A 26,599-nucleotide genomic window follows, 5' to 3' on the forward strand; every position below is an offset into this window, starting at 1 on the left:
GCCAATCAGAATGCTCTTCACAGAGAAATTTCTAGTCAAATTACATCATGCAGTAATCATGAACTGAGCATGTGCATTAGATCAGATTACCTTATGCTCTGTGATTGACAAGCCTCCAGGTCACCCAGAGGGCACATTCTGGGGTAGTTTCAACTCCCTGTGATGGCAGCACCAAACTTAAGATTTTTCCTTGACATGTGGTATTGCCCCAAACCCCCCAACCAGCACATCAGATGACCCTGCAGAACTCCACAGGGTTCCTTCCCCACAGATGTGGTATGGTAGTCGATCTGAGAGAAGTCAGAACGAGACAGCACGAGGGATATGGCAGCATTAATGACACAGCAAAATAACTAAACAGAAAAAAAAGAAACAAACTCTCCAAGACAGATAGGAATCTTTAATTTAAAAACAGAGTAAGTTTATTCATGGGAAAAGCACGACAAAATACCCCTGGGATAGAGAGTGACACGCCAACAATTAAAATTGCATTAAAAAGCAGATAGGAAGGTCTGAGTCCTAAAGAGGATGGGCACAAAAGCCAGCATTTTCCTTATTTAGTTTCAATATATTTACTTGTTGGGCAATAGAGATAGTCTCTGATTAATTTATTTTTTAGGTACTTCATTTACAACTTCATTGTTTCTGCTTTAAATTATTCTCCTCACTCTGCTCCTTAAAGAAGCCAGGCTGGGATTGCAGGACTACATTTCTGTGGGCAACTAAAAGGACCAGTTCCAAAGTAGGGAGCCTCCATCACACGAGGAGTGGAGACAGGAAACTTGAACAGAAGTTTCTAGATCATCTAGGAAAGCCGTTGCTCCTAATTATTTTGCTCTAGCCCCATTCATGAGCTTAGTCTCTGATGGTATGGAGGGCAGAACTACAGCTGACTTAACTCTGTAATTGATGTCATTCTGCCTTCTGCAGAAGACTGTTCAAGACAGTACTTTGTATAGGAGATGGCCCCACGCTTAATGTGCCGAAAGTAGATATCTCCTTCAGGGGCCTGTTTTCATTTAATCCTAAAGAATCAGCAGCAAACTTCAGAAGGGCTTTGCCAACCCAAGAACCAACTTCAACATACAAGCAATCACTCTCTTGTCTGTGCTGGCACCTACTACCCACAGACGCCATGGCATTTATAAACATTAAGAAACTGAGTATCCAAATCCAGTGATGGGGGCATTTTACAGGTAAGAAAACTGAGGTACAGAACAGAAGTAATTTGCCCCAAGTCAAACAGAAACAGAAATTGCATCGTAAGTCTCTGGCTTGTGCTCTGGTCACAAGACCAACCTTCTTTCTCTTTTAAACCTTCCTCTCTTTTCCACCTCCATCTTCTAAAAATAAGGACTGGAACTACTCTGCCAGAGTTCCTCATTTCCTCTATAATTAGAGGGTGATGGAAACCATCTGCTCCATCTGGAGATTACCATTGGGCCAAAGGCCTGGGTTCTCTTCACATCTCAGCTGTCTGCATTTGGCTTGTGTCGCTTGGCTTTACTGTCCTCCTGATGGTAAGAGTCTTTAGAAACTGCTGTCTGCTCAGAATCCTCTGGAAAGCTCTGACCATCAGGCAGCACCTGCCTGATGGTCATATTAATGCGGGAAGTCTGCAAGTACTTGGCACAGACCTGCCAGTCCTCTTCAGAGCTGTGCTCAATGACTGAGCCATCAGGGAAGTCTGAAGGGAGTGCCAGCTCCAGGCATGAGGGCAAAGCTGTCCCCTCAAGGTTGGGGAGGACTCGGGGAACAGCATGGTACAGTAGGCGGCTGAAGCCAGACATCACCATGATATCTCCACTGTGCATGAACATGGCTGTAGGGGCTTCGTCCCGCTTCAGGCCCCCCAACAAAAATATGGAGGATTGTCCAAAACTAGGGAACGAAGATGTATGGAGAAAAAAACAGAGAGATAGAAGTCAATTAGTGCAATCATTATGTGGAAAACCAGGAGATTTTATCAACTACATGCCTTTTAACAAATCTGAGAGAGCCACAGTTACAAGTTTAGATTTAGCACATGAAGAGACCAACAGCACTGGCTTAAGCTAGGCAGTGTGGGCAGATGCCATACCAGCTCGGCATATGCATTTCATCCTTGCTGTTTAGCACCTTTGGCTACTCTGCTAGTCCAGAACCAAGCTCCCCACTCTGCTGAGGTATATTTATCCTGAGCTGCAGCATCCACTGCTACTCAGGTCACTGAGTGTCCCTCAAGCATAGTTCTGCTTATGAACCTTACTCCTCACCTATAGTGATCCTGCAAGTTTACCAAAAAATGAATTCAACAGGAGATAAATGGATCTGCTACCCTCCACAACACACCAAGGTCTCCCCTCAGCCAACTCACCTGAATGATAAGAGAGGGTGGGAATGATCCAACTCAGATTCATCCACATGAATTCCCAGAGAAGAATCAAAGTGATAGTAATTCAGGATCCCTGCCTCAGCTTTGAAGCTCTGAAACCCACATGCTGCAGCCACTTGCTTTGATAAGAAAGCAAGGTCAATGGGGAAAGGAGTGTAGTGATCTGCTGAGTATATCTGGAAGGAGGAGGAGGAAGAGAGAAACATTTAAAAAAACCAGAACCTAAGAGCCTAGACATTTAGTGAGAACTCAGGGGTATAGCTTGCAGTTTTGCAGAATGACATCTTGGTTGTCCCCACAGTGGTCATGCCATGAGCAACAGGAGGACAAAACTTCCCTCAGACCCTTAGGTAAATTCAGGCCTATTGACCCATTCAGTTCTAGGCCTATGCTGAGATTGCCCATACATTGCTAAGTATGCCAAGTGAAGGGTATTTTGGGCCACAACTGAAGCCAATCTCAAGACACTCTAGATTTCTCAAGGGCCACTGAGTAGCTGTCAGAGAGGAGCTACTCGGTCATGGCTTCAAGTTGCCAACCTAACAACATAAGGCTCCATTTTCTATCACCAAAGCTCCAAGCTAACCAGCTTATCTCCTCTTTAAAAAGTAAAACCAAACCAGAGTTGAAACCCTGCTACTTCCCATTTCTCCCTTTCTCAATAAGTATTTCTGACTGGGGAGACTGAGAAGCAGCAGCTGCATTTTTATTAAGGCTGTACAGTAACAGGTTTGCCCTATACAGATAACATTGCAGACTCACTTAGTTATGTGTCTGCAATGTGCTGAGAGACTGTGCTCTCTTTCTGCACTTTTCTCCCAGCCTCACAATCTGATTAGAAAGGTCATTTTTGTTTCAGAGATCTTCAGCTGCCTCAACCTGCCTGGTAGTTGGTGACAGTATGCTATTGCTTTGGGCTTGAAGTTTATGGTCAGAACAGGAGTAACCTCCTCCTGCCATGTTCTCTCATCCACCCCTCATCGAAAGGCAACATTTTTCAGGAGTGGCTCATCTTCATGTACCCAATGCCAGGGAATACCCTTCACTCTTACAATTATAACTAATCCAAGTGCACTTCCTTGCAATGAGGAAGAGACATTCTGTCACCTGAGAATAAAGGCTGAGATCTGGAGGAATAGCATGCACCACTGCACTACCTCCTAAAATCAAGAATGTAGCTTTTACCATTAAGCCTTCCATATCTGGTTCAAACACCTCCTGAAGATAGACCCTTGTGAGACATGAGGATTTCACAGCCATCTTATTCAAGAATGTCCTCTCCCACCCTTCTCCTAACATATTTAACCCCTTCCTCACTCCAACATCATAAGCAGGCAGGAAAAAAAAGGAGAGGGGAAAGCATAATTCCCTTTGAATACCTTGTTATCCCAGTTGTAATGGTAACCAAGGGTCACCCAGCGTAGCTTTTCCAGTAAACTTTTGGGTTCTTTCTTACTGGAATTTTTCCTCCTAAAAAGGTTGAAATTAAAAAAAGACAACATCAATTTCCAGCAGAATTTCTAACACTAGTGCATGCAGGAAGTCACTGTACGTACAGCAGCCTATGGAACATCTCAGAACGCACCTTTGATCTGCAGAGCCTGACGCTCCTCCTCAGCATGGCTGCTTGGAAAGTTCAGTTTATACCATTTGCACAAAGCTTTCTGGGCCTGATGCAAACTCCCTTCTCTGCATTGTCAATATAAAACCTCCAGGGCAGGGAAAGGCAAAAAATATCAGTGAACTGGAGGAGTACATTTAGAAGAAAGGGAGACAGCTGAATAGGTACCACACTGGCAAGTTACTGCTAAACATGAGGAGGCTTGTCTCTGAACAGTTGATGGGTGTAAACACGGGAGGACTATTTATTTAAGGTAACATATAGGGTAGATCTAGAAGAAAAGAAGAAATCCTGTGACAGTACGATGAGCTGGCTGCATCTCAAAGGATGCGTTAGTAACTACTGCTTGGTGCATGTACAATGAGTTTGATAGACTGACTAGAAAATAACCTGTAGGAAACAATGCTGGTCTGAGTATGGAACATATGTTGGGTGAGTTAACAAGTCTGCTTCATCTTGTAATCTTTCAGATTCTAGACTACTGCTGCCATGCTATGCAGAACAAGAAACATAACCTGACATATTTTTATGCGAGACAATATCAGAATGGAAATGTCACAGCATTTTGTCAACAGCTGTTCTGAAACAAAAACCCTAATATAGAGAGGCAATGGCCTGAGTCAGCTCAGCAGTTGAGAAAAGATGGAAGGCCTCAGAACAGTCACCTAAAATGTTCTATTGCTATAGGGATAGGACAATATTTGTCAGGATTCAGCAAAGTGTACTGCTATAGGAGGTCACACAACACCACACTGGTGGTAAATACAGAAGCAATCGCGCAAAAAAAGAGACAGCTTCCAATTCACTTAGTGCAACCCTGCAGCTCCCCTTTCAAGCAAGAACATGAAAAGGGCGGGGGGGCAGTGTATATGCAGAATATTGTAATAAACAGTAGTGCCAGGCTGTTAGCCTAACAGGACATATTGTTTCTTAGGAGGCAGGAGCTTCATGTCCTCGTCACAGCTGAATTTCACCCAAACTTCTGCACTCAGCCATTCCTTTTCTGTCTGAATAAAGACCTTGCTTTTTCTGCCCTCTAAAGTACAATGGTCTGAAAACAACAACACACCCCTTTGCCTGCACATGGGGTAGGAGCTCAAAGGCCTTTTCCCTCATGTCTTAGGAACTTTCATGGTGCCAAGATTAGTGAGAAAGTCACCACTCTAGTTTCCTTCTTTGAGATAAGGATAAGTAACTACACTAATCAAAATGCAGCAACACGCTAACTGCCATATGTATGTTGGACTAAGCAACTGTGGTTTTTGAAGACAGGTGACGTGGCACTGAAAGCAAAAGAACTCAAGTCTGTCTCCAAACACACATCAAGAAAAACTTAACATTTGCAATTAGGAAAGTTTAATGAGGACCTGTATTTTCAAATCACCCTTCATGATTTCATTACAGTGCCAGAGGTGTTCAGATGATGCCAGTGTCTCCACTGTTGCATGCTTATTTTTCCAGGCCTTCATATTTCATACGTAGCTCCCATGGAAGAAAGGATGATTCTTCACACACTGGGAAACTATAAATTCCTAAGAATGGGCTAATATGGAGTGTTAGAGGTCAGGACTGTGAGGTTCTTAGATAGCTGAGGGTGGAGGAAGGTGTCAATACTGAAAAAGGGTCCTACTGATTAGAACAGAAGGGAGCTAGCTGAACTGTAGTGCGCACCCACAGGTCAAGAACAGCTTAGAGAACTTCAGACCAGGACTAAGATGCATCCACTTTGTGAATAGGAGGGCTCTAGTACTAGATAAGAGCAGGTGATAGGTCACGCCTAAAATCCATTGGCAAAGATATGGAAGGAAGCTTAAATAAAGCCTGCCTGCGATAAGCCTACCTCTAATTAGCTCTTAATTCTTCTCTTTCAAAAGTGCTGTATTAATTTATTTCAAAAGCCCCACAGCAGCAGTGCTAAAAGGCATTTAATGGCTCCTCTAGAAAGTGAGTTTCTAGAGATCTTTTGGGGGGGTTTTGGAAGCTGTATGCTCTAAAACCTACCTCTTCCTGCTAGCATCACCTTCCTCCTCATTTCCCTAACAGTAACGACCAGTATAAACACCTTTCCTCCCTTGACAAAACTGCTGGATGTACTAAAACGTCTGGAGTGCATGGTAGTTTCCATTACTCAGGAGAGGACCCAGGTTCCCTTCTGTCAAGGAGAACAGCATGGAAGCCCCTAGATCCCACACCAAGCATGGAGCTCCTGCCTGGATGGGATGAATCTGTGCCATCATACAACCAGATTTAGCCATCTAGTTAATTGTTTTAAAAGCCATCTTAAAACTGTGTGCAGACTTGAAGTGGACACTTCCTTAGTTCAGCAACTCTCTCAGCCATACGCACTGACTCTGTGGGTGCTCCGGGGCTCAAGCACCCAACAAAAAAAATTAGTGAGTGCTCAGCAGGAGGCAGATGTTAAAATAAATTAAAAAACGGGTTTTACCAGAAGCAGCGTGTGACTTCAACCTGGCTCTGCAACATCTGTAAAGATTGGGCACTTCAGCAGGGATTTTTGGTGCTTTTAGCTAAAGCCGATTCAATCAGCTATAAGCACCCAGTCTTTACAGATTCTGCAGATCCAGGCAGAAGTAACATGCAGGGCTTGGCACAGGAATGTGTTGAGTTAAAAGTGAAGGTCTGGGGGTTTTATTTATTTATTATGTCTGCAAGCACCCACTGGCAAAAAAAAGTTGGCACCTATTCTCTCAGTAGCCCCCAAAAGCTTTTGCCTCAAGATGACAGATAAACTGGCTGGATTACTCCCTGTCCCCCAGTGAAAGCACCCATGCAGCAGTTGCTCACTGTCTCAGACAAGTGCTTCATAAAACTGCCAATGTTTTGCCCAACCATCACGCCCCGTGCAGCACTGCTTTCAACCGAACTGGAACCAGCTGCAAATTAACCTGATCACTCTGTGCACATGTAGAGGATGCTGCTGGGAAAGGTGTCAAGCATGAGCAGCAGTCCAGATTTCTCTACAGGGGGTGCTGTGGACCAGCTTTTCGAGAGCAATTTTCAAACTGGACTGAACATGGAAATGTAAAGCTAGCACTTTAAAAAACAAAGGGTTGTATGCTTCTGTATCCAATTCTGATTCTGGAAAACGGAGGGGAGAGCTCAACCAACCAGAATTCTCTCCCAGGTACAAGGCCTCATCAGCCATAATTCTCCCTATGCAAGGGGTTTGGGGATACAAACTTAGCATGTGCCATTTTACTGAAGAGGAGGATATGGGCTGCAAAGGGAGGATGCCACAGTAAGCAGTGACATGTGAAATCAACAAGGCTAATGACATAAATTCTGTGAAGACTGAAGAATTGTAAACAAGCCACGCATACATTTTATTTTCATATGTGACTTCAGTGCTGGATGAGAGATGACAGTTTGACAGCCTGGAGAAATCCCCAATGTACCTTCCGATCAGGTACAGCATAGGCAGTAGCAAGACATGCCTCTCTTGTAAAGTATGCCTGAGATTGATCACCTCTTGGGCAGAGGAAGGATGTGCATTAAATTATATATTTAATATTTGGCTTCTTCACCAAGACTGGATGGAAATTAATGCCAGCGGCAGTGATCAAACACCAGTCAGCAAAAGACGTGTGCAGGCAGAGGTTATTCTGGAAAATGAATCCCTGTAACTTATCAGAATGCAGGGTGGCTTCCCCCTCCTCCTCCCCTCAGGGGTGGAGAGAAAATAATATTTTACAGCAGGTTTGAAGGAACTTGTGGGGAAAATATTTTACTTTTATAATGGGACTGTGGTGCCCCATCTACTCCTTCAGTATGCTAGAGACAGTTCTCCTCCCTTGATAAAAAATAAAACACACCCAAAACAGCTGTTTTTCCTAGACAGGACAGGGAATGGCCATATCCATGGCAGGGGAGGAAAGAAAATAAATGGTTTTGGAAAGTGTCCTTGGAAAATGAAACACAAGACTGACAAGGAAGGACAGAAGGACTCTGACTCTTTAGCAACTTTATTCAGGGGTTCAGGGTACAAAAAGTTGGCCCCTCTGGGGTCCAGGTCCAATATACAAAGCAAAGACAAACAAATTACCATCAAACCAAGAGCACCATGCCATTACATTCATAACATCACACCGTGACAGACACCTTCACTGTATTACACGTTGCGCCTAACATGCCATTATGCAGTTGGGACACTAGCCACATGGTCATACAAACCAAAGCCCTCTATAAACAAACTATTCCTACCCTGCTCTATCCAATCATACACGTGTCAACACCTTCACCTTCCCACACAAATAAAAAAGCAACCTGGTGAGGGCCTAGGGTAGGAAGGAAGGAAGGAGCAACCTTTTATTTATACAGCATCAGTTCTGATTCAGAGAGAGTGAGGGGAACTGACTGGTTCAGAGTGCTGAAGAAAAAAGTCCTTTCACCTCTAGAATATAGGTTCCAATCTAAGGTCTAGAAAGATCGTGCAATCCTTAATGTCTGGATTCAGCGAGACACAGCTTCCTGATCTGTAGGATGTCAGTTCTGAAAAGCAATTGATACTATATACTTATCACTTGACTAATGGGTCGAAGCAGTTTGCAACTAAAGAATCCTATTCCCTGGGTGAGAAGTGGGAGGTTTAGCAAAAGTGAACAAACAGAATGAAGACCTAAATTGAATTTCAGGTATGTCCAGTTCAGTTCCCCTCCTTGCATTCATCTTCTTGTAGCCAATCTTTTGCCAGTTCTCTTCCCCACTAATCTGTATCATATCAGCCAAACCAATCACTAGAAGTCAAGTCTTGTTTAGGTTTTTATTTTTTAAAAACTGTTTGAGGTTATTCTGAAGGACAGGACTCACCTTAACTGCTCCTTGCTCCGCCCCCACAGATCAGTGGTCTCCTCAGCAGTCATGTGCCTGTCCAGGTTGCACACATTGGGCTTTCGTGGGTACAGCTTCAGACACTGTTTCACCCAGTGACGCTGGCAACCTGGAAGGAAGGGGTTTGGGATGAAGATGAACCCTAAAACATGGAAATAAGAGAGAAAAGCATGGTTAAGCATCCTTTCCTTTTTTTTCTAAACCATGCAGAGTGAAGTGGTGCAAGAGAAGGGGGAAATGGGACTCTGCCTCATGTGCTTTTTCACTGACCCTACATATCAGCAGATGCAATCCATTCTTGAACTGAATCCATTTTATAACCTGTGGTTGAGTTAGAAATAAAGGGCTGAAAAACCCAAAGGGTTCTATGAGAAAGGGTTTCAAGAAAGATAGACAGGAATTAGGCCAGCCTGAATAAAGAGAACTGACAGGAAGAGGTCTATTTCCCAATTTAACCCCAGTTACAGTTGACAGGAGAGATGTGAATTTAGGAAGGAAGGAAGATAGTATTCAGTCGCCTTACTGAATATGATTTTACTTTTGGAATGTTTCCTTATAATTCATCAATGAGCCCAGAATACTTACACTGAGCCTGACTTTAACAGTCTCTCTAGGCTTCAGACTAATCTCCTTGCCATGTCTGAACTCTGTGCTCTTTTTGATACCTCAGTGACCTGAATTGCACAGAATATTTCACAGACCCAGAGAGTCTGCAGCATGAAATCTCTCTTTCCTTTGTTTTCCACCAATTTCCAAAGCAATCCAATTAAATCCAGCTTAATGTTTTATACCTGCTAATACACGTAACAGGAACATTAAAAATATGTCCAATCTCCCTGTTGCTGCAGTCCTAGTTGCTATCTATGTCTTTGTGATTGACTTTAATTGACAAACCAAACAAAACTTTGGCTAGGGTACATATTAACTTGGCCATCCAAATGTCCCACTTAAGGTTCCAGCAGTAGTCTGTGGAAGAGGAATAGTAAAAATGTACTGATTTTCTTAGTCCAGAACTCAGCAGACAGTAGTCCATATGACAATAGTCAGGACCACAATTTGCACTAACTGGTATTCCAGGAGAAGAGCCAAGGTCTGAAGTGACCTAAGACCTCTTCTCTATAAAAAAGGTTGTCTCCAGGCCAGGGAGGAAGCACAATGGTGATGCGTGACATGCAGGGGAAGCTGCCATTGTTCTTTTGCACCTGTGCTCTGGTTCTAGAACAGCTATCCAACACTGTCAATTTGGCAAATTTTACCAACCCAAAATTAACATTTCATGTAGGGGAAAACAGGCAAGAGAAGTTCCAGAATTAGCTCTGTCAGGTCTTTGTGAGCTGTGAAGATGTCCAAAGTTAAACAGAGATGAAAGCAGAAGTAGGCAAAGCCTAGGCACAAAGTGTCTGTGGGATGCAAGCTTACCTTACAGCTTTGTGAAAGGGGTAATAAAAGCACAAGAAAGACCTCCTGCCAGCACTTCTCACAAGCCGTGCAATAGTAAATTAACTAGCTTAGAAATAGAACCCTCAAGGTATTAATATGTTATTGCTCACTCCACTCACTCCCTTGCCTCCTCAGACCAGTGGGTGCCTTCAGACACCTTTGGTTACAGTATGTTCCCTTGCCACAAGTATTAAAATTATTTTCTGTTGGTCTCTATATGTAACAGAACAACACTTTTTTCTTCTGTGTATTTTCTATCTGGGGTTCTTGAAGCACTTCACAACATACTGCATTTACTCAAATAGAATAAAAGGTTTTTTCCTTCATTTAACATGGAAAAAAGAAACCAGGTCTGAGATTCAAGTATCAGCTTTGGCAGACCATGTGGTCTGGGCAGGAGAGATCACGTGACATGGTTTGGGGAGGACAAAGACCACATAGTGGCAGAAGGCCTGCTGCAGCTGTAGCTCTGACCCAGGGCAGGAGCTGGGTCTAGGACTAGGACTGGAGCTGCTGCCACTGCTTGGCTAGGCTGGAGCTACCATGTAGTCTGTGCCCCAGAGTCAGAGCCAGAGAGCCACCACATAGGATAAGTGGCAGGTGGGACAGATGCCAGGGAGGAAGGCAACGAGGCATTCAGGCCCCAAAGGGGAGGGGAAGGCAAATGGCATGGGGAGGGTAGTCACGGGGGGGAAATGAATTTAAGATGATCCCCCCCAATAATTCTAGTCTATGAATGGAAAATTTTATAACAAGTTTATGATTTTCTGTGTAGAGAATCAAATTGAGGGGTCATCTTACATTCAAAGTTCTCTTAGATTCGGGTAAATATAGCACATGAATTAGTGTTAAGCTAGGATTATCTCTATTTTATTGATATAGGAGTTGAGGCACAGAGGAAAGAAGGGACTCACATGAGGAATTAGTGGAAAAGCAATGACCAGAACCAGGTATTTTGATTATCCATCTGATGCTACAGAATATATTTAATTCTCAGTAAATCTTTGTTGCCTGCTAGTTGAAATGGTATTCAAGAATCAAAAAACAGATCTGCTTGAGAATATGAATGAGGGAAGAAGAGAAGGCTTACTGGTGAAAAAAGCTGATCACCTCTGCTACTTGGTTTCAGGCACAGATTTCATAGATTTCTAGGGCTGGAAGGGACCTATTAGATCATCGAGTCTGATCCCCTGCTCTGTGCAGGAAAGAGCACTGGGGTCAAGTAACCCAAGTCAGGTGCTTGTCTAATCCTCCTTTTAAATGCCTCCAAGGTATCATCTCTCAGCCTGCTCTTGCAGAGGCTGAAGATATTCAGGTCCCTCGGTCTGTCTTCATAGGATCTTACCTGCAGGCCCCCAACCATATAAGTAGCTTCCTCTGAACCCTTTTCAGGTTATGTACAACCCTCTTGAAGTACAGCGCCCAAAACTGGACGCAGTACTCCAACTCTGTCCTCACCAATGCTGCATAGAGGGGAAGTATCACCTCCCTAGACCTGCTTGTGATGCACCTATACTAATGCAAGAAAGAGCGCAGTTAGCCTTATTACCTCGTCACATTGGCGACTCATGTTCATTATTGCGTTGACTATGACCCCGAGATCCCTTTCCGCTGCTGTCCTACTTAGAACAGTACTTCCCAGTCTATTTTTTGGTGATTCTTTCTCCCCAGGTGCAACACTTTGCACTTATCTTTGTTAAATTGCATCTTATTCTGATCCGCCCACTTCCCCAGTCTGTCCAAACCTGCCTGAATTTGCTCCCAACCCTGTAGTGCTTGTACTATATCCCATAGTTTGGTGTTGTCTGCACATTTGGACAGTGCTTTCTACACTCTCATCCAAATCACTGATGAAAATACTGAACAGTACTGGTCCGAGGACAGAGCCTTGGGGGACACCACTGCCCACATCCCTCTAGGTAGAAACTGACCCATCCACCACCACTCTCTCACTGTGTCCCATAACCCAGTTTTCCACCCACTTGACTGTGAAAAAAATCCATGACACAGCTATTTAGTTTATTTATAAGAATTCGGTGCAAAACCGTATCAAAAGTCTTTTTAAAATCCAAGTAAATAACTTCTACCTCTGGTCGTGCATCTAAACACTTTGTGATCTGGTCATAAAGAGAAACCAGGTTAGTCGGGCAGGATCTGCCTGCTATTAACCCATGCTGGTTGCCCCTTAGCATTGTGTCACCTGCTGGCCCCCCACAAATGTGATCCTTAATGATTTTTTGTAAGGTCTTGCTAAGAATAGAGGTGAGGCTAACTGGACTATAATTACCCGGGTCCTCCTTCCTCTCTTTCTTGAGGATAGGGACCACATTGGCCCTTTTCCAGCCCTCTGGGACCCGTCCTGAACGCCATGAGTGCTCAAACAGTTGCACCAGTTGTTTCGCTGTGACACCGGCCAATTCCTTTAGTACCTTTGGGTGAAGACCATCGGGGCCTGCCGACTTAAATACATCCAATGCAAGAGGGGGGAGGAAGAAGGAGAGAAGCCAGGCTAGGCACTAGATCCTGCCCAGGAAAGGCAAGTGATCCAGCTGCCTGTACCTTTGGTTTAACTGACTATTTGTTTGTTTGGTGGGCATGTGCTCTGATAAGCTGGGAGTGAATGTTGAGTGCCTGCTGATTGCTGTGGGATTGCTGCCTGGGCCTGAGTCAGCTTAGACAAGCCATCACTGAGAGAGCTGAGGGCTGGCCAGGTAAGCAGAAGAAGAGACACTGTGTCATCGTTGTAGGAGACTCCTCACTGAGAGGAACAGAGGGACCCATGTGTTGTCCAGATCCCACAGTGCACAAGGTCTGCTGCCTGCCCAGAGCCAGGATCAGGGATGTCACAGCGAGAATTCCTGACCTCTTCCAGCCCTCTGACAACTATCCCATGGTCCCCATCCATGTGGGAACAAATGATGTGGCCAGGAGTAGTACAGACCGTATCATGAGTGACTACAGGGCTCTGGGGACCAGGCTTAGGAAGACGGGGGCGCAGATGGTCGTCTCGTTGATCCTCCTGGTCAGTGGTCGCAGTAGGCATCACATCACCTGTGTCAGAGAAGTTAACCCGTAGCTCCAGAGTTGGTGCCATTGTGCAGGTCTTGGCTTCCTGGACTGCACTTCCATGCAAGGGACCTCCTGGGATGCAATGGGTTTCATGTCTCCACAAAAGGTAAGAGTCTCTTTTCTTACCTGTTGGCTGACCTCCTACATTGGGCTTTAAACTAAGTACAACGGGGGATGGGGAGGCAGGAGATAGAGAGAGTCTAAAACCTACAAATTGCAAGATATACAAGAGTACACCCCAGGTAAGTACCAAGAGGCCCTTTGGGCATCAGAACAGGGGGCACCAAAGGCACTATTCAGAGGGCTCAAGTGCCTCTATATTAATGCTAGGAACATGGGGAACAAGCAGGAAGAACTTGCACTTCTGCTTGCGCATAATAACTTAGATTTAGTGGGGCTAACGGAAACCTGGTAGGACCCTATCCATAACTGGGTGGTACACACTGAGGGCTAACAGGCTGTACAGAAGGGACAGAGTAGGGAGGAAAGGGGGTGGGGCTGCTCTCTATGCAAAGGAGCATTATACATCTACCCTAATTAAAATGGGATTAGAGGAGGAGAAAGTTGAGGCATTGTGGGTTAGGATACATAGAGGTCAAGAGGAAAGGGACTTGGTGTGGTGATCTATAGCAGACCCCCACCACTAAGAGGAAAAGCTAGACTTGGAATTATTCAGGCAGTTCTCAGAGGCTGTACAGTCTAGGGATGTGGTTGTCATGGGGGACCTAAGCTACCCTGACATCTGCTGGGAGAAGCAGTCAGCCAAATCCAACTGCTCATGTAGGTTCTTAACCTGTGTGCAGGACCTTCACCTAACGCAGGAGTTATATAGTCTCACTAGCGAGAATGCCTTACTGGACTTGGTGTTGGCTACAGGGGAGGACATGGCAGGGGAGCTGCAAATTTGTGGTCACCCTGGGGAGTAACCACCAATCAGTCAAATTCACTATATGGTGTAGGGTGGGTAAGATAACCAGTAGGGTGGAAGTGCCTGAATTTAGGAAGGCTAACTTCAGTGTGCTTAGGAGTTTAGTCAATAATACACTACAGGATAGGAGTATTGGTGAGATGGGAGTCCAGAAAGGGTGGTCATTTCTAAAGGAAGCGATCCTTTAGGCACAGAGGGAGATGATCCCAGTATGAGGGAGAAGGGGGAAAGGAGCCAAAAATCTTCCTTGGCTAAACAGGGAAATCCAGGACAGCCTAAGGGCAAAAAAGAAGGCATATAGGCAGTGGAAGCACGGGGAAGCTACCAAGGAGGAGTATACCTACTTGGCCTGCGCTTGCAGAGAGGCAGTTAGAAAAACTAAAGCAACTACAGAGCTGAGGCTGGCAACACAAGTTAAAGACAACAAAAAGTCTTTTTTAGGTATGTAGGGAGTAAAAGGAAGGTGCAGGGCAGCGTAGGACCCCTACTGAACAAGGAGCAATTAGTGACAGACAAGGGGGACAAGGCTGAGCTATTCAATGAGTTTTTTGCCTCGGTGTTCCTGAACAGAGCTCAAGATAAGTCTTCTAATGGGTTCTTAGATGGGCATCAAAGGGACACAAGCCCACTGACTGTTGACGCTGACTTGGTGCAGAGTCACTTGGATGGACTGGATGTGTTCAAATCAGCAGGCCCAGATAAGCTGCATCTGAGAGTACTGAAGGAACTGGATGATGTCATAGAAGAACCACTGGCATGGCTGTTCGAGCACTCATGGCACTCAGGTCAGGTCCCAGAGGACTGGAAAAGGCCCAATGTGGTCCCTACTTTCAAGAAGGCGAGAAAGAAGGATCTGAGTAATTACAGGCCAGTCAGTCTCACCTCCATCCTTGGAAAGGTCTTTGAAAAAATTATGAAGGAACATATTTGTGGGAGGCCAGCGGGAAAAATAATGCAGCAGGGAAACCAGCATGGATTCGTAGCAGGTAGATCATGACTGACCAATCTGGTTTTATTTTATGACAAGGTCACAAAATGCTTAGTCGCAGGAGTAGAGGTGGATGTCCTTTTCTTGGATTTTAGCAAGGCCTTTGATATGGTGTCTCATCCCATTCTCATAAATAAATTAAGCGTCTGTGACACAGACGTTTACACAGTCTAGAGGGTGGCAAATTGGCTTAGTAGTCGCACCCAGAGAGTGGTAGTAAATGGGTTGGTATAGACCTGGAAGGATGTCGGTAGTGGGGTCCTGCAAGGTTCAGTCCTTGGACCTATACTCTTCAATGTCTTCATCAGTGACTTGGATGTGGGTGTAAAGTGTACTCTGTCCAAGTTTGTGGACGATACTAAATTGTGGGGTGAAATGCACACTCTGGAGGGTAGGCATTGTAGGCAGACCTGGACAGCTTAGAAAAGTGGACAGTACACAATAGGATGCAGTACAACAAGGAAAATGTAGAGTGCTGAACCTAAGGCACAAAAATATCCAGCACACCTACTGGCTGGGAAATGACTCCCTCAGCAGCACAGAGGCGGACCGGATCTCAGTCATAGTGGAACACTAAGCTCGGAGTCCAAGATGAACATGAGTCGTCAATGTGACAAAATTATCAGCAAAGCTAACCGCACTTTATCATGCATCAGCAGATGCATGACTAATAGAACCAAGGAGGTGTTACTTCTCTATGCGGCATTGGTCAGACTGTGGTTGGAGTGTTGCATCCAGTTTTGGACGCCGTACTTCAAGAAAGATATTGATAGACTCAAGAGGGTCCACAGGAGGGCCACTCATATGGTTAGGGGCTTACAGGACAAGCCTTATGAGGAGAGACTGAAGGACCTGGCAAGAGAAGGCTGAGAGGTGATCTTATGGCCACCTACAAATTCATTAGGGGGACGCAGCAAGGGATTGGAGAGGCCCTGTTTACCAGGGCGCTTCTTGGGGTAACAAGAAACAATGGTCAAAAACTGACAGAGAGCAGATTTAGGCTAGATATTAAGAAAAACTTCACGGTAAGGGCGGCCAAAATTTAGAATGGGCTTCCAAGGGAGGTGGTGCTCTCCCTTACCTTGGGAGTCTTGGAAGAGAAAGCTGGATAGGTATCTGGCTGGGGTCATCTGACCCCAGCACTCTTTCCTGCCCAGGCAGGGGGGGGACTCAAAGATCTGTTGAGGTCCCTTCCGACCCTAGCATCTATGAATCCAACCCCTCCAAGCGCCCCTTCCCTAGGTCAGCGCTGACCGTTGGCAGACTGGTATCTCTCTCATGCCAGACTAAAGTATCATTGGGTATCTGATAGAAAATATCAAAGGTATCTGATAGAAAAAGCTAGCTTCCAGGTACAGCAAGCATAATTTTCCTATATAATCTTACACCACAGTGTAAGTGTAAAATAGCAATAATGCTGACTTACTTGAAAGCTGTATTAGGAGAAGCAAATCAAAGTGCCGAAATGTTCAGATAAAAGGTGCTACAGAAGGGTAAACAATTAGCATTTCTGTCCCAAACAGGCTTCAGTACCACTTTGTTGTTACATGGAACTGAATATTTGCCAATGTATTTGTATTTCATAACAGGTTTTCCATGTCAAAGCAAAAGAAGATACAAAGCCTTGAGAATACTCCATTTTGTTCAATGGGTAAGATGACTGGCAAGGGGCATCTAGGCACACAGAGATAAAATGACGATGACAGAAAATGTAAGCGTGCGAGCAAGTGTGTAAGTGTAAGTCCAGGCAGAGAGTAACTGCATCACAGGTAAACAGAACAAAAGCTAAGAGGGGTTGTTGGTTGTAGCTGGGTTGGTTTAAGCACACAGGCATTTCTTAAAGAGATCTTTCCAGAACTGCTCATCCTAGCCTTTAAACAAACACCAAACTTCACCACCAAAAGCAAACTTCCTATGATCCAAACCACACCAAATGAATCTAAACCATGCCAGTACAAGAAATATAACACCTGCCAACACAGCTCTACCAGTCCCACAATTAGTACATCTCTACCAGTCCCACAGCAGAACCATCGCCATTCCTGGATTTTAGGCCTGTACCTCCAGAAATGTAATATATCTTATCCAGTGTACCAAATGCCCTGATGGAAAATATGTAGCAGAAACCAAACAACTGCGTACCAGAATGAACACACATCAAAAACAAAAATATCCAATTACTTCTCACAAGACAATCACACTCCTTCTCTGATCTCTCAGTTCTGATTCTCAAAGGGAAATTACAAAACACCTTTTATATGTGAGCCTACATGTTTCAATTCATCAATCTTCTGGATACAAAAAAATCATGGACATTGGATTTATGATGCATTACAACCTGACATATAACACCCCAGGTAACCTGCCTCCAACTGACCAATTGCATTCCTTCACACATTTCCCCAACTTCCTCACCTCCTATCTCTACCTATTGTCTTCCTAACTTCTGCTCATTTGCATTTTTATAGACATGCTCGCTATAAATTTGCTTCTTTTCTACCTTGGAGAACATATAACATCAGCAGAGTCTCCCTATGCCTGACAAAGGGTCTTTGTGCCTGAAAGCTTGCAAAGATCTTTTTCCCAACTTTTGGTCTAATAAATGATATCACATCTACCCAAAGAACTTTGCCTGTCAAAGCTAAGAGGGTGCACAGGTGAAAGGTTCTTGATGAGATTGTCCAACTCTCAGTACTTCAAAGAGACTAATGGTTACTGGGGTTGTCACAATTTCAGATAGAGCTGACTAGGCAGCTTCAGAGCATAGGAAGGCCAGAATTTTATTTTCCCAGGCAGGAATTGTATTTGAGCCTAGGAAACTGCTTAGGTTACAATGAAAGGTAAGCTTACACAGCACATATTGCAGACAACATGCACAAAAGAACGCTGAAACCACAAAGACTCAAGAGAACTACCAGAAGCAACATCCTGTTGCTGGAATCCAGGGTTTGGGATCTTTTACCTCCCACTTAATTCCCGGAAAAGGTCCGCCTCCCTAAAGTCCCCTGTATCTTCACTTACTGCATTCTTTGTTGCATACAGTTGTTAAGTGTAGTTAGGCAGATGTCACATACATCTTTCCAGAGATTGCTGCATTTCCGACAACGAGTGGAAGGATTCCTGCAACACTTGTTAACATCTAAGATTCAAGGATGTTGTGGAAATGTCTAATTGTCTTCACAGGATATATGCCTGAGTACTTGTAGTCTCAGGGTCAAAGGCAGAGTTGGTGAAGCTAAGAAAAGAAACTGTACTCTTCTGCTCCCATTTTCATGCCCACAAGCTTCCAAAGTCTTAAGTTAGTTTCCCCCCATTCCCTCTTACATTTGGACTAAAATTTACATTATGGTCAAACCATATCAATTCTTTGCACAGGGCAAGGTAAAGCCACAGAAACTAGGGAGAACAAGGGAGGGAAATGCTCAAACTAGATGCAAAAGGCCACATTTGATTTTACTTGAAGCCAAATGCACTTACCGGGATAGCCATCCAAGCTGTAGGCTTTCCACTGGCGAACTGGCTGCAATCCTGCTCTGTAGGCATCTTGATCACTGACTGAAGAGATGCTTAGTTGAGACCTGACCACCTGACAAGAAGGAAGCAGAGATCAGACAATGAAGCAGCTTGAAGATGTAATATTCTTCCAAAAAAAGCTGGGGTTAAACAGGTTTATATTCAGCAGAGTTAAAAGAGAAGCATGAAAATCCTTCCTGCAGTATGTGAAGGTCCAAAAGGGGTGCTGCCAAACTTTATACAGCTGTACTGCACTGCATCAGCTTCTCAGAGATTCTAGTGAGGATAGGAGTTGTTCCCAGAGAAATATTTCCTTAGCAACCTTACAGGGAAATAAGGAAAAGTTAAAAAAATCAAGCAGAAGGTTAAAGCCTTTATCATATGTGATAGGTCAGAAGGGAAGTGACTTACCTTCCAAGAATAAGAAAAAGCCATATGGGGCCAGAAAGAATACTGAACTATATGACTATCTAAGGTCATGCTGGCAGTGAATGGGCCACTCTGATCCATTAAAAAGACAATAGTATTTGGCACTTGTTTAAAAGCGCTTCCCAAACCTTGGTAGTTCATCATTCATCTATCTTCCAGTGGGATGGTATTACCTTTATTTTGCAGAACTTCCTCCCTATCCTGAACCGAGATATTTCTCTGCTTCTAGTACCAGATCATCAGATAAAGGGTTAAAAGAATCATTTTTAAAGCCTTATTTGCAAAATGTATCTCCATGTTCTCTCTCAGTTCAGTTGTTCAGGTTGCACAGTGAGGAATGTGATACTTAGGCAGATACTAAAATACTTAGGCAGAGCTCCCATCTCCTTTCAGACTCAAAGCTGACAGTGCCCCAGTTTACAATTTTCTAAACCAAAGGCAAAAACCATATGTCACGGATGGCCCCGCGAGCGGCCGTGAGCTCGCGAGCGCCCCTTTGCCGTGCCAATTAGGGTGGTCTGACACCCTCTACTCGCCCGCCACGTCTTAGATCTTATTGGTTCAGTATGGGAGGCTGCCTACTCGCACCTAACGGCACCTCAATGGTCTCACTACCGCTCCAAAGTGGGGTCCTCTCCCCCAGCCTTATGGGCAAATGCGTGCCTCCAAAACCTCCCCTTTAGCACGCCCCAAGCCTCGCAGCTGTCCCGGGGGACGTTGTCTGGTCCCCTTCCTGTTCTGCGCCCTCTCCGGGCCTCGCCCTCTCTGGGGCCTGTACCGCGCTCACCGCGCCGCGCCCTCTCCGGGGCCTTGCCCTCTCCGGGGCCTGTACCGCGCTCACCGCGCCGCGCCCTCTGCGGGCCTCGCCCTCTCCGGGGCCTGTACCGCGCTCACCGCGCCGCGCCCTCTGCGGGCCTCGCCCTCTCTGGGGCCTGTGTACCGCGCTCTCCGCGCCGCGCCCTCTGCGGGCCTCGCCCTCTCTGGGGCCTGTGTACCGCGCTCTCCGCGCCGCGCCCTCTGCGGGCCTCGCCCTCTCTGGGGCCAGTACCGCGCTGTCCGCACTTGGGGCTCAGGTGGCCGTAGCCGTGCCTGGCCCCCTTGACCCTTTCTTGGGTCTTTTGCCCCACTGGGCAAAGTGCACCGTGCTCACCGCACTGCGCCCTCTCCGGGCCTCGCCCTCTCTGGGGCCTGTACCGCGCTCTCCGCGCTGCGCGCCTCCCGCGCTTGGGGCTCAGGTGGCCGTAGCCGTGCCTGGCCCCCTTGACCCTTTCTTGGGTCTTTTGCCCCACTGGGCAAAGCGCCACCCTTCCGGGCCGGGGTCCAACCCCGTGCTCTGTGCCACTCCGGCACCACCGTTGTGCCCCCCCGGCACCGTGCCCCTACTGGGCACCCGGAGCCCCCAAACTGCTGGGGAGCCCCCCTGAGGCCTCCTCGCTCCCCTACAGCCTCACCCGGTCCTCCGGTGTAAACTGTAACTTAAAGCCAAGCCCGAACGGCTGTAACAAAATCAACGAAGAGCCTACCTGCTCGTAAAGCCAATGCTCCGTCCTACCTCTCATCAGGGCAATCTTGTTCCCTGCATCATTGCAGCCTGTTAGGGGTAAGGCTGCAACCCCCGACTCTGGCCGCTCAGCTCAGCCGCAGAGCTCCTGCTCCTGCGGCAGCCAGAAGGGAACTGTTCCCTAGGCTTTGGCCTAGCTGTTTATAAGGGCCTGGCCCTGCCCCCTCCTGGCCACATGACCTGCCTGGTTGCCCTAGCAACCCCCATCTGTGTTGCTTCAGGCCTCTCCTCTTCCTGGTCTCTCCTTAGGAGCGGGGCGCGGGAGTGCCCCGCGACACCATACATATTTTATTTTAGTGTTAAGCTTAAATTATGCAGAAAACAGCAAGATCTGTGTAAAATCTGCGAGGCGACCCTGAATCCCTGACATTTTCACCAGGTTGCTCTATTCTGTCATTAAGAAAGATTTTCTGCTGCCAACCATGGGGGGCCATTAGCTCCAAGACTCTGGTCTGCAGAACGTGCCTTCAGAAAGGTTTCTTATGCAGTGAGGAGCATCACCACAAACTTCCCAGCTTCTCCCTCTCTTCCCCTCTCTCTCTATCTAAAAGCTGCTAATGCACCAGTGGCTGCCATAGTTTCAGAAAGATGGAAGCTGCTACTCCACCAAAGAGCTACATGTACTGAATCAGTTAAATAAACCTCAGAGATAGGCAGCTGGGAGATGTCTAACTTCACTGAAGCACTCAGTCATTTGCAACAGTTTCTGAGAGAATAAGAAGCACAATATATCTGGCCAACTTTTAATGGTCAATCATCATTCATAGGGAAGAGATGAACCCTTTTAGGCATAGGGAAAAAAAATCACTAGCAAGTTATCAAGTTATCAAATCATCTCAGATGATGGTAGGGCAGGAGAAAGACACACAGATAGCACTGACACCTGCAGTGCTTGGAATGTCCCAAGTGGGCTGCAGCATGGGACATCTATTGTGTTGATAAGAGGATGTTTCAAGCCCCCAAAAGGGATAGGACATCAACGAGCCCTGCATTCACTCAGATACTATTTGTCAAGTGTAGTCCAAGGTACTGCATCAGGTTATCACAAGCTTCCTCCTACTGAAATAAGCACCACTAAACATCTATTGCATATTTCATAAGGGGACGTCTATAACACTTCACATCTTCCCCATGTAGCCCACATATCTCCCACAACACTGTTACTAAGAGACTAAAGAAATATAGACTAGATGAAAACACTGGTTAGAATGATCATCATGACCATGAGTCGTCATCAGTGTCTAGTTGGGAAGAGGTATCAAGCGGACTTCCCCAGGGGCCTGTCCTGACTCCGGTATTAACATCTTCATTAATGATCTGGACAATGAGATCAACTGCATGCTTAGCAAATTTGCGGATGACACCAAGTTGGTTGGAGTTGCAAACACTGGAGGGTAAGGCTAGGATCCACAATGACCTGGATGGATCGGAAAAACCAGGCCACAATCAATCAGATGAGATTCAAAAAGAAGAACAAGTGCAAAGTCCCATACTTGCAATGAAATAACCGCATGCATAATATAGACTGGCTAGGCTGCAGTACTGTAAAGAAGGACCAGGGGATTACATCAGATCAACGGTGCTCAATTTTTGGCCACGCTGGCCAAATGAGCGGTGTGGAGCTGGATCAGACTGTGCACCGGAATCAGGACCACATGCCCAGATCCAAATGGCACTGCCCAGCCCAAGAATACCATACAACTTCCACCTGGCTCTATATTTCAAGATCAGAGCACTGGTGTGTAGGACAGTGTAGGGCCCAATCCTGGCACAAAAAGTCCAGCAGAAGCAGTGCGGGGTCCCAGGGCCCCAGTACCTGGCACATGGAGCTGGGTGGGGTTGGTGCAGGGCCCCAGGACCCCACACTGCCTCTTGCTGGGTTCCCATGTGTGGAGACCAGGGCCCCAGAGCCCTGCACCACCTCCACACAGCCTCATGCAGGCATTGGTGCCCGTGTGTAGGGACTGGGATCCCAGAGTCCTGTACCTCTGCCCAGCCCTGCGCACAGGGATCAGACCCTGCATCACCTTGCATGCTGCATCCAGCATGCAGGGCTACAGCCCACAGGACTCCCCACATACCTGGAGGGAGCCCTGCAGATGAGGTGACACAGCACAAAGAACTGGAACTGGCCTGTGGGCTGTGGGCTTAGCATCCCTACAGTAGACCATAAGTTGAATAGGAGCCAACAGTGTACTCTTGCTGCAGAAAGAGGTCAACAGAAGTCTAGGTTGCAGTAATCAGTGTCACTTACAAATCAAGGAAAGTCATTACTTTGCTCCATTCAGCATAGGTGAGGTCTCACTTGGAGTGCAGTGTCTAGTTTTGGGCCCCACACTTTAAGATATGGACAAATTTGAAAAAGCCCAGAGGAGACAGACAAAAATGGTTAGAGACCTGGAAAGCATGACTTGTGAGGAAAGGCTGAAAGAGCTAGGTTTATTTAATTGGGAAAGGAAAAGACTGGGAGGAGTGGGGGTGAGTGTTGATAAGTCTTCAGATAGGACTATTATAAACAGCATGAATATGGGTTTGTCTCTGTGGATGTAGGGGGCAGGCCTAGGAGCACTGATCTCAGTTCTAGCAGAGGAAATTTAGACCAGAGATTACGAGGAAATTACTGACTACTAGGGTAGTCAAGCATTGGAACAGGCTACCAAAAGGAACTGTGAAATCTCCATCCTGGAACTTTTCAAGAGTGGGTTAGACAGACACTTGGCTGAGATGATTTAGTCAGGAAAGATCCTGCCTGGAGCAGGGGGCTTGACTAGATGACCAGCCCTACTCTTCTATCATCTTGTATTTCAAAGGTTTTAGTAAGGCTTTCACATTTATCAGTATCCTTTATTAGCCTTCTATTTGTTGTACAATCTTATGGGAGACAGCCCTGTTTAACAGTCTTTTAGGTGGTATTTACTGTTCTTTCCTTTAAAAGACAAAAGTTGGTTTAAATGGTGTGGAGCTGCTATTGTTATTGAGCCTGCTGGAGTCTGACCCTCCTTCCTTTGAGACAAAAGACAAACAGAAAGACTAGATGGTGGTGCCAGTTTCTTTGACCATGGGGTGTTGTTCCAAGGAGGATTACTAGGAAGAGATGGGATTGAGATTAAGACTGATAAACGTTTAGGCTAGAAAAGACCATTATAATCACCTACTCATGTCCCACATGGCACAGGCCACAGAAAACAGCTGCTTTTTTTGTGAAAAATTCTTAGAGGCAAGAAATCCTGGGAAGAAGAAAAAAAGTGTCCCCAGGGCTCTAAGAGTAGCATTTTTCACTACTGTTAGTTAGGTGTTCTGTTTTTTCAAACAGGACTCAAACACAAAAAGCTAAATGGATGTACAGTTCAAACTGCCTTTCACTAAGAGAGATGCATCAGAATTAACACAGAGAACTTGGAAGGGTCAGCGCGAAAGTACTCACATGGAGGTAACTTCCACAGCACCATCACCCCTCAGACTGTTATGATGCATTAAGGAAAGCATTTGTGGGAAAGCAAAGCGGAATATGAACATGGAAATGCAGAGCAAGAGGAGGACACTTGGGACTGGCCAGGGTTGCTACCTATCCATACATTTAAATGTAGATCATAAAAAACATGGCTTAAAATGACTAAAAGAAAAGATGGAGTGGCAGTTAAAACAACTAACAACTTGATGGAGACAGCAGAGCAGTGCCACCTCGTGTCTGAGCTGAAGCACAGCACCCTGCAGGGAGCAATTTTCTGAGGGCTTTGTAGCCCCCTTCCTTTCAGCCATCTGCTGCTGCTGCTGCATCTCATCACCTGCCTGTAACATTGCTGGATCATAGGTTAGGCAGACAGTTGTCCTTCTTTGGGTGGTCTGTGCCAGACTGATGGAAGAGGGGTGGGAGGGTAAGGCTGAGGGTGCACCAGAGGGTGCAGAATGGTATGAGGTGCAGCCAGGGGTACCAGGACGTGAGGATGAGCAGGGGAACCCTGGGGTGGGGGTAACACAATATAAAATCATTGCTGCAGTCTGCAAGCTTTTTACTGACAGCCAAGTTTTTAAATATTATTTTGTGTGTTAAATATTTAAATTCAGGGTGACTAAAAATCAACAATTTTTAAAAAGCAACTGATATTATTTACATCAGATTTTTTATTTAATCGTATTTTTTGATTTTTTAAGATGCTTGTTAAAAACAAACAAACCTACAGATAGTTTTAATTTAAGATATGTTAAAGCTCAAAGATATCATCATGGAATAGTAGAGGTGCACCGATAGAGATTTTTGGGGCCTATACCAATGGTCGATTTTTAACATGACATATCGGACAATACTGATCCGATTGCTGATATGCACCCCGGCAGTTCAGAGAGCAGCATGCGGCTGATAAGTCTGTTCTGGGGGAAGGGGAGGGGGATGTGTGGGGGGGCAGATTGAGGTCATGCGGTGAGGGGGTGGGGGAGTGGGGCTGGGGCAGAGATAGGCGATGCCCAGCCAGGGCAGGGCATAGGATGGAGCACCTCTATGATATAGAGTTTATAACTTCTAATTATATACTATTTGAGAGAACATATTTATGTAACCTTTTTAGAAGTTTTGTAAGTAGGTCAAAACATGCCATGGACAATATTGGGGACCCAATCTTATGGAATTCCTAGAGGCTCTTCTATAGATTAGTAAAGATCAAGAAAACGACTGTACCCAGTGGGACTTAGTGCTCAGTCTATAAGATCCAACTAAACATCTCTGTGATGCTGAGTTTCAGTTTTCAAACTGGATTTGTCTCTCTAAAGATCACAGGCAGACAAGGTTCTTGGGCAGATGTGATATCTTTTAATAGACCAACTTTAAAGTTGGAAAAATTGTTCTTTGCAAGCTTTCAGGCACAAACACCCTTCTTCAGGCATAGGGAGAGTTTGTCATCTCCAGACATAACATCTTTGTAAAGAGCAAGCAGTACACTGAGAAGAGAGAACAGACTTGACTACCCACCCGTCAGCCCTACTGTCTCTCTGCAAGTTTATGTACACACAGTCAAGCCCTTACCTTTCTCTAAAAGTGCAAAGTTCCAAGAAGTTAAATAAATACACGTTATCAAAAAACAAGAATGCACTTTTTGTTGAAAACAATGATTAAATTAAATGATTAAATGAGGCTTCCTGACCAATTTAATTAAAATCAAATCCACCTTCTTTAAATTAGAAACTGGCTGTGTCCAGGGCCTGGCAAAAGGGTTACATATTTATATTATGTAGAGCAGGACACTAAAAATGTGTGCCAGTAAAAAAAAAGTTTGGTCAGCTGGAGAGGGTGGAGGCAGTTAAGGCAAAACCTTAACTATTAACTTTTAACCGTAGCTCCAAATGGATCACAGTCATAGTCAGAGGCAAACCAACCTGGGGAGCTCCCTCCTAGCCAAGTCACTTGGGAAGGGAGTCCTACCCACAGCTGCCATCCAGGGACTCCACCACTTATGATCCAAAAGAAATTCCTTATTCAAGCCAGTATACTTAGTGCAGTGGGCATGGCACGAAGAAACTGCACTCTGGCTTAGGCAAGACTCTGGTCAGGAGAGTCCAGGAGAGTCACCTAGTGCTACAGAGGCATGGTGTAGGGTAGCCCAAAAAGGATTTGCAATGATAATCTCAGGCCAAAACCCGAGAGAAGGGTGCTGTGAGTTGACAGCATGACAGAGCCAAACCATGCTTTGGGCTAGACAATGCTCTGGTCAGGGATGCTTGAAAGAATTACCCAGTGCCACAGTCATAAGTGCACTGGCCCAACAAGGACTTCCATCTCTAATCCCAGCCCAAAAAAGCGTTCCTTATTCGAACAGTTATACTTAGAACAGTGGCTG

The 26,599-nt window shown here is 45.6% G+C and overlaps 1 protein-coding gene across 2 annotated transcripts in view; it reads right to left on the reverse strand.

Annotated features, from left to right (window-relative positions):
- Positions 1 to 385: 385 nt before the first annotated feature.
- The window catches only part of ALKBH1 (alkB homolog 1, histone H2A dioxygenase), a 28,758-nt gene continuing 2,544 nt past the window's right edge, over positions 386 to 26,599 (reverse strand). The window contains exons 1-6 of one of the 2 annotated variants that reach the window (XM_090033801.1): positions 20,734 to 24,960; positions 18,746 to 18,854; positions 8,823 to 8,985; positions 3,754 to 3,844; positions 2,357 to 2,550; positions 386 to 1,881 (exon numbers count right to left, since the gene is read on the reverse strand). In XM_090033801.1, the coding sequence (XP_089889927.1) occupies positions 1,470 to 1,881; positions 2,357 to 2,550; positions 3,754 to 3,844; positions 8,823 to 8,985; positions 18,746 to 18,854; positions 20,734 to 20,769 (1,005 nt within the window). In that variant the 5' untranslated portion in view covers positions 20,770 to 24,960 and the 3' untranslated portion in view covers positions 386 to 1,469. Of the gene's footprint in view, positions 1,882 to 2,356; positions 2,551 to 3,753; positions 3,845 to 8,822; positions 8,986 to 18,745; positions 18,855 to 20,733; positions 24,961 to 26,599 lie in introns of those variants that run through there. The other variant, XM_090033800.1, reaches the window with a different exon arrangement.

This window comes from Crocodylus siamensis, chromosome 2 (assembly GCF_052110815.1).
Source record: "Crocodylus siamensis isolate JL-2025a chromosome 2, ASM5211081v1, whole genome shotgun sequence".
Classification (NCBI taxonomy): domain Eukaryota; kingdom Metazoa; phylum Chordata; order Crocodylia; family Crocodylidae; genus Crocodylus; species Crocodylus siamensis.